Below are 12733 nucleotides of genomic sequence, written 5' to 3'. Positions count from 1 at the left end.
CTCAGATATAGTATAGATCACGTCACATCACTCATTCACACCACACCAGCTCCTCTGTAATCAGGTGTCGTAGCACAACCGGGGGCATTCGGCCACCCGGTCTGGACCCCAATGAATGTAGGATGACACCAACCAGGCTGGTATGTTAGGGGTCTTTTAAACAAACCTAGTGGGTCCATGTACCAACCACAATAGTGATTGTACTATACCAACATAGTGGGTTTGTCCACATTTGTTTAGTCTCATTAGACTGGGGATACGGATGCACCCTGCATTTCCCTTGCCATCTCATGGTTTCCCTTAAAATCAACTATACAAATCAATAAAAAGACAAATGCGGTTATTTCCAAGACTAAGTTTGCAAACAGCAAAGAATGCGGTGTATAAAGTGCTATAATGCAGAAGTATTAGGTCAATCGCTATGTTATGGTGTGGTCTGAATAGAAACACGGGATGGCGCATAGTGATCCCTGGATACAGCCAAAAGAGACTAGCTCATGTGAAGGCAACCTCTTCCTGTGTCCAATGGCACCAGTTAAAAAGCTCCGAATCCCAAAGCAGAACCATGGGGGAAGATCGCATTTGAAGATGTACTAATGCAGGCCTTACTTGGCGAATTGACAGTTTGAACAACGGAAGTATAAACTTTCTACGCAGGTGGTCATAATAGTCACAGAAAGAAATTCAATGTATGGTGTCCTGCTCCGAGAAATTGTCACATGGCCAGGGTTTTAATATGCCAGGTTTTCGTATAGCCTTTAGGGAATGCCAATAGCCAGGAGACCAGGTTCAAACAGAATCTAATAAACACAAAACTGTGAAAAGTATTTGTGACAAAAAAATAGGTATGGTTCTACCTGTGGGCTCAAACTCAGTGTGACAGACCTTCTCACGAGGGCTTAGCTAGCTCCTTATCTTACCGAAGCCTCTGCCATTTGGCCATTAACTGCTTTTTAATATCCCTAATGGCTGCCGTGCCTAAGGGCTTGGTATTTAGATACAAATTGGGACAGCCAAGCTATATATTCTGTTCCTGGATGTATTTAAGCCAGGGAATGCGTAAAGCCCTCTCAAGTGCAATGTGATCCATAATATTGAGTTGATTTAAAGTAGGGGTAGGACATGCCCAGATTCTCAGCCAGTGCAACAGTGGGGCTACTGCTGTCAGATCTGTGAAATATCCTACACCCAGCTCCTCGTGTAGAATGAACACCGGGTGGTGAATGGGACTGCCAAAATCTTGCGCATAGATTTGTTACTCCGCCCCTTGGATGTCACTCACATCCTTACAGCCCCAGACATCATACTTATACGTGGCTATAGGGATACATTTTTCTTTGTAAAGCCCAATATTTTGGCAAGGTCCAGTGTGGCACCAGACACTTGCCAAAACATTGTGTTTTGTGCGCACCAGGACCCTCGCTCGTCAAATAGCACCCCTAGATATGGGAAGGTTGGTACTTTAGTGAATTCTGCCTCCTTACAAAATACAGACGTAACCATGGCAACCTTTCGAGCGCCTGTTGATATGGTGTGCAATTTCATAAAATGAGTGGCTAAATTAAGTGAATCAATAAAATCTAGAACTGTTTAAACGTTGCCACATCTTCTGCATACAGAAGTGCAGGGATCATCTTAGATAAGACATTTACAACAATCACTCTGAAATACCACCTCATGAGTCTTTAAAAAAGGAATTAAAGCAGCACACCCTGTCAACATTGTGACTCTACTTAGTTACTATGTGTTTTATTATTGTTGGTGTGTTGCATTCCCTTTATCACAAACTGCTGTTTTGTTCAAAGCGGGAATCACCTCTGGTTTATTTATTCCATCATAGTGAATTATCTATGCAAGAATCCACCTTACAGAAGGTGTCTGACAAAATGTCATGCCAGTTATTTGTAAGTAAACATAGCTGCCAAGGTGTCACTATGGCTATGTGGGACATTCTATACTTTGAGTGTGCCATTGTTTTACAATTGAACACCCAACGTGTAACAATTTGAGTGACAATGTAGCACAAGTTTCAGCAACAAACTGGAAATTAATCGCTCCATTTTTTCTCTGAATCCAGGCACACATGTAGTTCTGCATTTATAATGAAAGCAGCAAAACTTCAAATACAAGAACAATGGAAAGAATGAACAGATCCGAGCCCTGAAGTCGTCCCATAACATGTTCCAGCTTACTATTTTTTTTGTGGTGCTTGTGAACATGACATGTTCAGCTAACCCTCTGAGTCCCCAGACAGATGTATTTCCTGATGTCTGGGTTTCGGAGAGCGCTGGGCAAGGTCTCACCTAATATTTTGGGGACCTTTTTCTGACAGTTCAAGCTGTGAAAGCGTGAGGGCAACCTGGGAAGAAAAGCTTCCTGATAAAAAAATGTCATTATGTGACTAGCTTAAAGATCTCATTGTTATACCTACACATACAAATGAAATATTCATAGCAAAGGAATCTGGCTTCATGTTGATTTTAATATGCATATTTTACAAATCTGAAGAGTTTAAACAGCACATAAAATCTGAAATCATATATTGTGGAATCATGTAGTGTGGAATCATGTAGTGTGGAATCATGTAGTGTGGAATCATGTAGTGTGGAATCATGTAGTGTGGAATCATGTAGTGTGGAATCATGTAGTCAGGATCCATACCGGTTGGAGACTGTTGAAGCAGAGTTCTAACTTTCCATTGTATGCTCACACTTTGTGAATGCAAATATAGCTTTCGCAATTGAGTTCAGAGATGGCCAGTTTCTAGCACCTTGGGTACTCAACACTTCCCTGTTGACAGGGACACGTTAAAAGAATCTATTCTGGGCGTTCCAAGGGTTCTAAACACCTGTGATAGTTGCAGTAACTCAAGCTAAAACATGCTAAGTCACCATGGCTGCTCTTTGCGTTCTAATAAACTGACATATGCATGGCTGCCTCTCCTCAGTTTGTGACACCCAAAACTGGGAAAGAATGCCACATTTATAACCTCATTTTACTTTCTCAGGAGAGATCTGGACTAGAGTAATTCTCTAGTACAGCAGCTGCTGAATGACTGGGCGCCATCGCTGTTCAGGGATGGCACGAGCACCCCTCAGCACACAGGCTCACACCAGCCCAGGCTCAAAGATCTGGTAAGAGTTCTTTGTTGCCACACTAAGAAGCAGTGGGCACGTAAGTGTCTAATTCCATTACTTTAGTATTTTAATCAGCCATTCATTCGCCGATAGATAACTCTAAGGGTTACTGTAGCTGCTGTGGAAATTTGTCAGTAAATGAGTGGTCAAAACCCTATTCTTGGAAGAGTAACCACAATGAGGACACTCAGATTCCAGATCAAGTTCTGCTTTTATAAATAGGATTTAAAAGAGGTAGGCCTAAAGCAGGAATGATGTATTAAACATCAAATGCACAACTGAGCAGTGCTCCGTGTGAGAAGGTATCCACCGACAGTAGAGGCCTTTCACTAAAAGCAGCAGAGATGTTCAGAAGAGGAGTGTAAGTAAACAAAAGTACATGCTGTTTAGGGGAGACACCCACTCATAAGTAGCACAAAGCACCTGCACACTTGTAGCTCACAACTGCCACTAAGTAAATATTTAACTTGTAGCTCACAACTGCCACTAAGTAAATATTTATTTGTTGATTACTTAAAATCATTACAATCAGCAAAGTACATATACAAAACTAGATTAAAAATATGCAGCTACAGTGTACACTTATATCGAAGCAAAACCTACAGCTAAGCCCCAAGTTTGTTTGACTGCAAATTATCAGTATGCAAAAATAAAGTGCATTGTGCCAGCAGCTATAATTCACACTATACATTACTCTAAGAAAAACTTTAAAACAATAAGACCTGCAAAGATAAAAAAGGACCAAAAGAATAACATTTAAGACAAATTTGGCAATGAAGTGCAATTGAGCTAGTAAACGTGTAGCAGCAGAAACTAAGGTATTTGTCATTCTTGTATCCTTTCAATTGTTTGATTTGTTGGGATACAACAAAATTAGATATTCCTTTCGCTTTTCTATACAATTCTCTTATTTTATGGTATAGCAATCGATTAGAAAACCACCCTAGATTATTTGAAGTCAAAGTTACACTTTGATGGTTTAAAGTTCGAAAAATTAGCCAAAAGAGCAGAACACAAACCAGGCCAGAGAGCAACCATAGATTTTCCTTCAGCAATAGCATCTTGGACATTTCTAATTAAACGGTAAAGGACTTCCAATATACCCTTTTCAGTTCTCTCATTCCATATTAACCTTTTAAGGTTAAATGGAATAGGAGCAGTTTTGATTATTCTTGATTCCTGTAAGAATTCAAAAGAAAAAGGAAATAGCTTGTGGATTATGATCACTCAATCCTTGGTAATACATGATAACTTTGTAGCGAATTAAAAAATTCTCAGAAATTATGGAGTAATCAATAATAGAGGGACTACATGTTTCGTTAAATGTCGGTGTGTTATCCTAGTCTTGCATAATCTTAAGATTACATTTTATAAACTCGGAATTCATCCACTGGGATAACATTCAAATGTATATTCAGCTTTTTACAAGTAAAAAGGTGTGTGTTAAAATCACCAGAAATGATCAAATCTAAATGGTCATAATATAACTTTCACTATTTCCCAATAAGCACAAAAGTGGAGTGGATTTAACCTTATTTTTTTAACTTTTATAAACATTTAAAAAAATAGATCGCTTGGAAATTTAACACACTGTAGGCATTTTACCAGAAGATCAATCTCAAAATGTTTAACATCCATGTTCACAGAAACATTGACAAGCCGCCACTAGGACGACTGGTAGAGGCCTTACGAATAGCCACATTTGAATATTCAAAATAACCAATAATGGGTTCACTAAACATATTCCAAGTTTCCTGGAGCATTAATATGTCAAAGGTTTTAAGAAAAATTATTACATCTAGATCTTCAAGAAGTGATTTAAGACCGTTTGTGTTCCAAAAACAGATTTTAAAAGGTTTTAATACTTTTTCAAGAGAATTCGGGCATCAATTCACAGGGTTTCCATTTGCCAATGTTGACTGAAGCCAACTCCAATCTTCAACTGGATTGGTTTCTTTCTTTGACTCTTAACATACACGAAGTCCTGGTTGACAGCTCCTGATCTTAATTCCGAACGACAAATTCAACTTAGTTCTGAAAGGTGCCTCTGGTCCATCAACAAACATGTGATCCCTGACCTGTTTTTTGCCCACCGATCTTTAAGTCCAGGCTACAAGGTAACCTACTCTGAACCAACAGTCAGATATTGAGACCCATAAGTTCTCCAAACTTTGATGCCCCATTTCTCAAATTGATTATTGTTAATGATTATTTTACTGACAATTTTATCACTTTGCCAAGTTGTAACGTTTATTTCATTACAAAAGTTATTACAATCTTTCTTAAACTAAACTGATTCCAAATCATCCATTACATCCTTCAAATTTGCAATTTTATGCAATAATTTCAGAATATTTCCAAGGTTCAAGATATCATAAGGGCCTCTTGTAGTATACTGAGGGCAAAATACTACTTTCTTCAGTTCATACGAGTAATCTGTAGCCTCCATTTCCTCCTTATTTATAGAACCAATTCGATCCCTCTTCCCAATTATAGTAGCCGGAACTGGGACTACAGATTGTCTTGGTACATGGACTTCTGTCTTTTGGTGATGAAGTAGTTGCTCAATATGAATCTCGTTATGACTTTGATGGTTAACACTTACAATTTTCTGAGTGAAGGTATTTTGTTCTCCACATTGATCAACCAATTCTTTAGGTAACTTGCCTAATGACCCCGGACTTTGATTGAGCAGAAATTTTCGACCGTATACTGGCATTGGGCAAGTCAGTGGTGGGTATATCGATGGTTTGTCCATTTTTTTTAACATTTAGATTGACCACAGGTGCTTCCGCAGATCTAAAAATCGGAAGTAGGGCTTTTGTATCTGACTCTTTAGGCTCATTAAGTTCTTTGGTTTCAACCTCCTTGAGGTTTTTTTTACCCCGTGATATATTTATTGTGGGTTTCCCTTAACCTTTTTCTTGCCCGTTTGGACAAGATCTGAGTTTGTAATAGCACTTAATGCTGGATTTGCTTCAGAACAGATAGTTTTCACCTCTTCCACTACCAAATGATCCTTAGATTCAGCACTTTTAGGCCTATCTTGAGATACCTCAGACTTTTTCAAATCGATGGCATCATTTGCAGGTTGTTCATTCGTAGCGGTAATTTTCCTATTTCCTCTATTCACATTTTCTTGTGAGTTCACTGACTTTTCTATGGTGGTCAATCCCGATTGAACTGGATAATTTAAATTATTTTTTACCACAATTCATTTCATCTTCGTTAGTAATTAATTTACCTTGGGCTGTTCTACCAGACAGTTTTACTTCCTGTACCATAGAACCAACGATTGACGGTAGATCTGAAATGTTGTCACAGTTGTTCACAAGTAAAAGTTATTAATTGGTTCTCTTTATTCTATTGGACTTTGGCTATCAATTTGGTCAATTGGAGAAGTCTTGCGTCTATCCCTACTAATGTGTTTAAAATATCTACCTGGACGTTTAATTTATCGGAGTGAAAATTAAGAGCATTTGTGATCTAATCCATAGTGTGGAGTAAACACTCCCATATTCCACGGTCAGGGCTAGAAGGGTTATTTTCTTTGTCACCAGATCTAGTTTGGAAATGCCCATCAAATTCTGTTAATAAAGATAAGTCCACTGAATTAAACGGATTTAGAAGTATGTGTGGATTTACTTTGCTCATTCGAAATGGGAACACTCAGCACTAGCAGTCCCAAATATTGGGAAGGAGAGGACACAAGCATCCTTCAGTGAGCAAGCAATTACGGGTGCAGACTGATCACACCGACTGGCCATAAGCGAGTCACCGAATGCCAGTCTGGGAGTTTAGATTTTTTTTGCTTTCAATTTTACACTAAATACATGTCAAGAAGGTGGGGGTGTTTCCACTCCTTCTTCCTAATGGATTCAAGTGGCCAGTATGTTTAACAGTAGATTAACTCACGCAGGGGCAGGGTGAGTACATGTTCCAGGGACATCGTAAGTATTTTGGGGGCCCAGTGCCAAATGCATTTACGGGATCCTGGTTTGGAAAAGCTTTTAATTTAGGATCCAATTTCAGCTCTGGCCAGGCCACTGACCGTGCATAGGCGCACTTGTCAAAATCAGAATAGAGTACATCTAACAATAAGGGATATTTTCTCTTAAAGAAACTGTCTGGTGAGTGTTCTTTTAAAAACTGAAAGGGGCTGCCTACTCACAGTAGTAAGAGCAATCTCAGCTAGCTCACTTTGATTGTTGCATTTGATAAAGGAAGTGATTTTAGCCTCCTCTCTTCCCACTCTTTTTGTTATTCTCTGGAACACAACATTTCTCTGTAAAATGTCAATAATACTCACACATAACCCACAATAAAAATTTTAAGGAAAGTGGATTTTAAAAATTTATGTTGAAGGATTATTCAAAGTCATTGCGGCACGACTCCCTGCAGAGCCGAGCTTGCTCTACAGGGGGCCTCTTGGAAGGCTGGGGCTCTGGCCCAGAGTGCACTTGGCCCATGTCTTAAAAACATCTTGGGTCGATCTGGGGCTTTGGCTTCACTGCTGTCCACTTCCCCCATCAGTGAAACAGTGAAAGGCACTGATGCCTTGGGTGGAAAGGCTGTGCACTGCATGAGACATGGTGTTCCCTTCTCGTTTAAACCAATTCTAACATGAAAGACTCTAGCCAAGCTAGCAAAACCCTTCGAGAACCAACAAAAAACATTGTAGTCCAACGAGGCGAGCTCCTTGGTAACCAGGAGTGTATCTCACCTACAGGCCAGCCCAGACTTCACTTCTTTATTTTAATAGATGCCCGGTTAGCATTAGAATGTTGGTATTGAAGTAACATGTTTTAGATTAATTGTGTGACAATCTTGTCAGTTTACGGGGTGGGAAAGAGCTTAAAAAAAGATGACTTGCATAACGAATAAGAATGACCAGTCGGCCTTGGAATTTAAACCTGACCTGCAGACATTTGGTGCTGAGAATATGAGGTTTTGATATTCAAAAGCTTTTAACCAGACGCTATCCCTTTAATAGAATCATGTTCTTTAGAATGCTAATATATGCCCATCTATAATTTAGAGTTAATGTGATTAGCTTAGATCGTTGAACTATAGAATGTGGTTATTAAACTTACAATAATTGTTAAACTTGCGCAGCATCAACGCACAGTTTGCATTAAATAAACAGGACATTTAAAAGTGCAGAAAACAGTCACAGCTAACTAGAATTAATGGTTGGTAGAAATGCAGCTTGCTCAAAGAAGTTTACCTTCCAGATAACAGTAGAAAGTGCCCTGCGTTTGTAAAATAAAGACACTTCATAAAAAGTACAGCATTTACCCTTGAAACATTCATGATAACGTATTTGTTGCCGATAGAAATTTATTTAAACCTAGCCCTATTCATAACCGAATTAAAGCCTAATTTATTTGTCATAGACAGAAAGCACACTTATTTCAAAATGCATTGACCATATATTACTTATAATGATTTCCTGCTAATATGCTTTTCTTTGTAGTTTACAGATTATATGTTCAATTAAAATATCAGTTGCTTTATCAGAAGGTTAGGAAATGAACTCATTTTAAAATAAGATTCAGCATGTGGGAACAAAGATAGCCTGCTCGTGTGGTGGATGGCGTGTGGACAGCAGGATGAGGAAGATGTGCCATTTGAGGAATGCTGAATTTCCATTGAATGGAGGCAGAGAACATGCCACATGTTGTTGCAACTTTGAATTACTGCTTTAAAAGAGTGTTCTTAGTTTAGGAGTTTCTGAAGAGCTGCAGATTGTGAGATTTGGACTTGGATTTAGATTCCTTTAGCACAGCAGAGATTCGGATGGGAAGCAGGTCAGCTGGGATGAGGGCAAATCGGACAGAGCTTGAGAGATTTAGTATGATGGTAGGCAGATCTGAGATTCACAACAGTAAATGATAGGCTGTGTTTTTAACATTTATTAAAGCCCAAGCTTTACGATTTGACTAAATTGGCTTTGCCAAAGCTTATTTGCCTTTAACCCCTTGCATGCGTCGGACGGGTCACGGTGGGCGTGTGCGAACAACGCCCACGCCATAAATAACCCGCACCGCGGCAAAATTTTCGCAGTGGTCAAGCTGTTAAAGGGAATTCTGCTTTATTGATTTTGGCTTCATGCTAATCTCACGCTTTCCATTATTTTGTAGCTCTTCATGGGTTCTGACAGACTTCATTTGTGCCCCATTTCCTAGAATAGGAATTTACCTTTATGGAAGACGCTGTATGCACATTATATGATCTGCACTAACTATACTTTTCTATTATCAATTGTGTAACCGGATTGTTAAACAAATGAATTAGGAATTAGTGAAACCTAAACTTTAATACGAAAATAAAATCTTAAAAAACTACTCCTCTCTCATCATGGACTCAAAATAAAGAACGTGACAGTTGACATGCTTGACCTGTACATTCTTTTTGAGCTCCAATTCTGAACGCAGTGGCCAAGGTCCGTTAACCTGTCAAGAGCTAAAATGGTTGGTTCTCTGATCCCTTTATTAGGCTCACACATACTTGAAGTGGTCAACATCTCCCTCAGGACAGGACAGGTCCCGACAGAATGGAAAAAGGCAGTGGTGAACCCGATAAGGAAAAAGACATCATCTCCCTGGACAGACCTTTCCAACCTACGTCCTATCTCTCTCCTACCTTACCTGGGCAAAATCACGGAGAAGCACGTGAACACCTATCTCTCTCAACATCTTGAAGCGACGGACGGCCTGGACTATTCTCAATCTGGGTTCAGGCCGAACCACAGCACAGAATCAGCACTTCAAACAGTGACCAACAACATCAAAATGGCACTGGATGATGGTTGCTCTATGATTCTGGTGCTGTTGGATCTTTCCGCCGCTTTTGATACGGTGTCTCACAAGGTGCTTCTCCATCGCCTAAGGGAGGTGGAATAGGAGGAGAGGCTTTCGCGTGGTTGGAGAGTTTTCTGTCCGGGCGTTCCCAAGAGGTTAGGCTGGGCTCCCATCAATCCACCCACAGAGAGCTCAATAAGGGGGTGCCACAAGGCTCTTGTTTGAGCCCCACACTCTTCAATATATATGTGGCCCCCCTAGCCAACCTAGTAAGATCTTTCGGGTTCACCCTCGTGTCGTACGCTGACGACACCCAACTCCTTTTTCCTTTTAAAAATCTCACACCTGCAATAAAAAAATCTTTTGCAGATGGCATGAGTGCCATTGCAGACTGGATGTCATCAAATTGTCTGCAATGTAATGTCGGGAAAACCGAAGTTATGTTGTTCGGTCAAGCGACGACACTTTGGTCATCAGATTGGTGGCCCCAAGAACTAGGTCCCGTCCCTACCCCCAATAGCAAGGCCAAAAACCTAGGAGTACTATTTGACCAACAACTCACTTTTAAGGATCACATCAATCAGGTAGCTGGTACCTGCTTCCGGGCTATCGGGATGCTAAGGCGTGTCTTCCCCTATCTACCAGACCATTACAGGAAAACACTGGTCCAGGCTCTTGTTATCAGTAGGGTAGACTACTGCAATGGTTTGCTCCTTGGAGCTAACGAGGAGCAAATCAAGAAACTACAGGTTATACAAAACACTGCAGCAAGGATTGTCATGAATGCTCCACCTAGGACACCTTCCGGCCCCCTACTGACTCATCTACACTGGCTTCCTGTGAAGAAGCGAGTTCAGTTCAAGACCTTATGTACTATACATAAGAGCTTAATAGGGATGGGCCCCAAATATTTCATTGACATCTTTCAGCCCTATATCCCAGGGCGCTCTCTGCGATCCAGCAATCAGCAACTGCTGAAGGTGCCCAGAGTTAAGAAAGCCAGGCAGGGTGGCCGTGCATTGGCTCATACCGGACCCACACTCTGGAACACACTACCGCTGGACCTAAGGTCCATTACCAACCATATGAACTTCAGAAGAAATCTAAAAACCTACCTGTTCCCTACCAACTAATGATCATATTACATCTGGCTACACCTCTTGTTCTCACTCTCATTTGCAGTTATAGCGCGGAGATACCCCTTCGGGAGTCTAGTCCGGCGCTTTATAAGCATATAAAATAAATATAAATAAATAAAGAGCCATAAGAAATTTTAGAGGACGAAATCTGTGGGTTGGGGTGTTTAATCTTAAATACCCATTTGACCAAATCCCCTTAGTTTTTGAACAGCAGTAATGCACAGATACTGTTCAAATGCATTAGTATAATGCACAATCCGTAGCACTTGGCAGGGTGGAGTTTGTCACAAAGAAGTACAGTTTACCCACAACTTGCGATTACTAACATACTCAAGGAAAGAATCGATTGCTTACCATGTCACCAGGCTCGGTACTCAGAAGCCGGACAGCTACCATCATGCTGGCAGTAGTGCCCACCTCGGGCAAGATCTCAAGGACACTTTCCAGGGTTGCTGTGCCTTTAGTCTTGGGAGGAGGTTGGCGCATTGTGCTGGGACTGTTCGGCATCCAGGCAAGGAAATCAAACTACAGTAGCACAAGCCCAAAAGAAAGAAAACATTTGATACTTGTGTGATTTTAAGTAGATTTATATAGTGCCAATAGACCTAGGATTGTCAGAGTGCTTTATAAGAAAAAACTATTTCGCTTTCTAGGGAGCACATCATCGTTGGAGGGCAGGTTGGAAAAGTAAGTATTTGTCATGTCAGCTAGAGTTTATACACATGTAATTCCAGACCAAGCGGTATTTCCAAAAGTATCTGAATATTCAGTCTCCCATTCTTCCTCAGCTGGTAGTGTACCATCTTTCAAAACAGGGCCTTGTTGCTAGGGTGCAATGGGGAAAAACACCCTTGCAAGGACTCGCCATGAGTAAAGTCTGTCCCAGTGGTCTCCACTCAGGCTTGTGCTCCAGCTGTCCAAAGGTGCACCAGGCACATTAGTGAAGACTTTGTTCTAGGAAACCCTGAACCTCTGCATCCAGATCAATAACTTCTGATAAGCCTCTGGACATCCTCGGCTCAAATTCTAATGTCAAACTCAGTGCTCTACTGATCGCCTTGTACCCTGCTATTGTTTGCTCTCACAAACCTTTAAGATTGATATGGTACACATTCGTTTTCTAGCCTCTTACATCCCCTTGGTAATTTTTCCCCACCACCTACAGTACTAGAAGCATATTCACAATTACCTGCCCACTGTTGACAGCAGCATGCTGAGCAGAACTTGTGAAAATCACCATAGTCAGATACTTGATCAATTCAGGGCGGGTCTGTAGCGAAGATGGAACTCCTGAAAGAATGAGAAAACATTTTATGAAGACTAATAACACATTTACCGGAGTCAGATCCGGTGACGCATGTGCCAGGAGACTGTAGGCCTGCAGTTGTACGATTAAAATGTGTATGCAGGGTATTTAATTTTGGCACTGTATATACAGATTTAATAGAGTGCTGCAATCTAATGACATGCCAATAGTGTTTTCTGAGTTGTAGTACATTGAAAATCGGCACAGAATTCTAGATGGGTCTCCTGGTTTTATGGTATTTATTTTTCCAACATTTCCGTCTGTATTTATCCATATTTATTTTTTGACCATTTTTTCTGTATTTTTATTTTAGGTTTTCTAAATAAATGAAGCTGCAATTAATATTTT

General features: G+C 40.4%; 1 protein-coding gene across 2 annotated transcripts in view; it reads right to left on the bottom strand.

The window, feature by feature from the left end:
- Positions 1–12733, bottom strand: part of LOC147678107 (hydroperoxide isomerase ALOXE3-like) — a 77071-nt gene that overhangs the window by 9796 nt on the left and 54542 nt on the right. For both annotated transcript variants that reach the window (XM_086945965.1, XM_086945966.1), the window contains exons 12-13: positions 12269–12369; positions 11434–11604 (exon numbers count right to left, since the gene is read on the bottom strand). In XM_086945965.1, the coding sequence (XP_086802091.1) occupies positions 11434–11604; positions 12269–12369 (272 nt within the window). The remainder of the gene's footprint in view (positions 1–11433; positions 11605–12268; positions 12370–12733) is intronic.

This window comes from Lissotriton vulgaris, chromosome 12 (assembly GCF_964263255.1).
Source record: "Lissotriton vulgaris chromosome 12, aLisVul1.2, whole genome shotgun sequence".
Lineage (NCBI taxonomy): Eukaryota > Metazoa > Chordata > Amphibia > Caudata > Salamandridae > Lissotriton > Lissotriton vulgaris.
The sequence above is the reverse complement of the archived record's forward strand: the minus strand, read 5'-3'. Positions and strand labels throughout refer to the sequence as shown.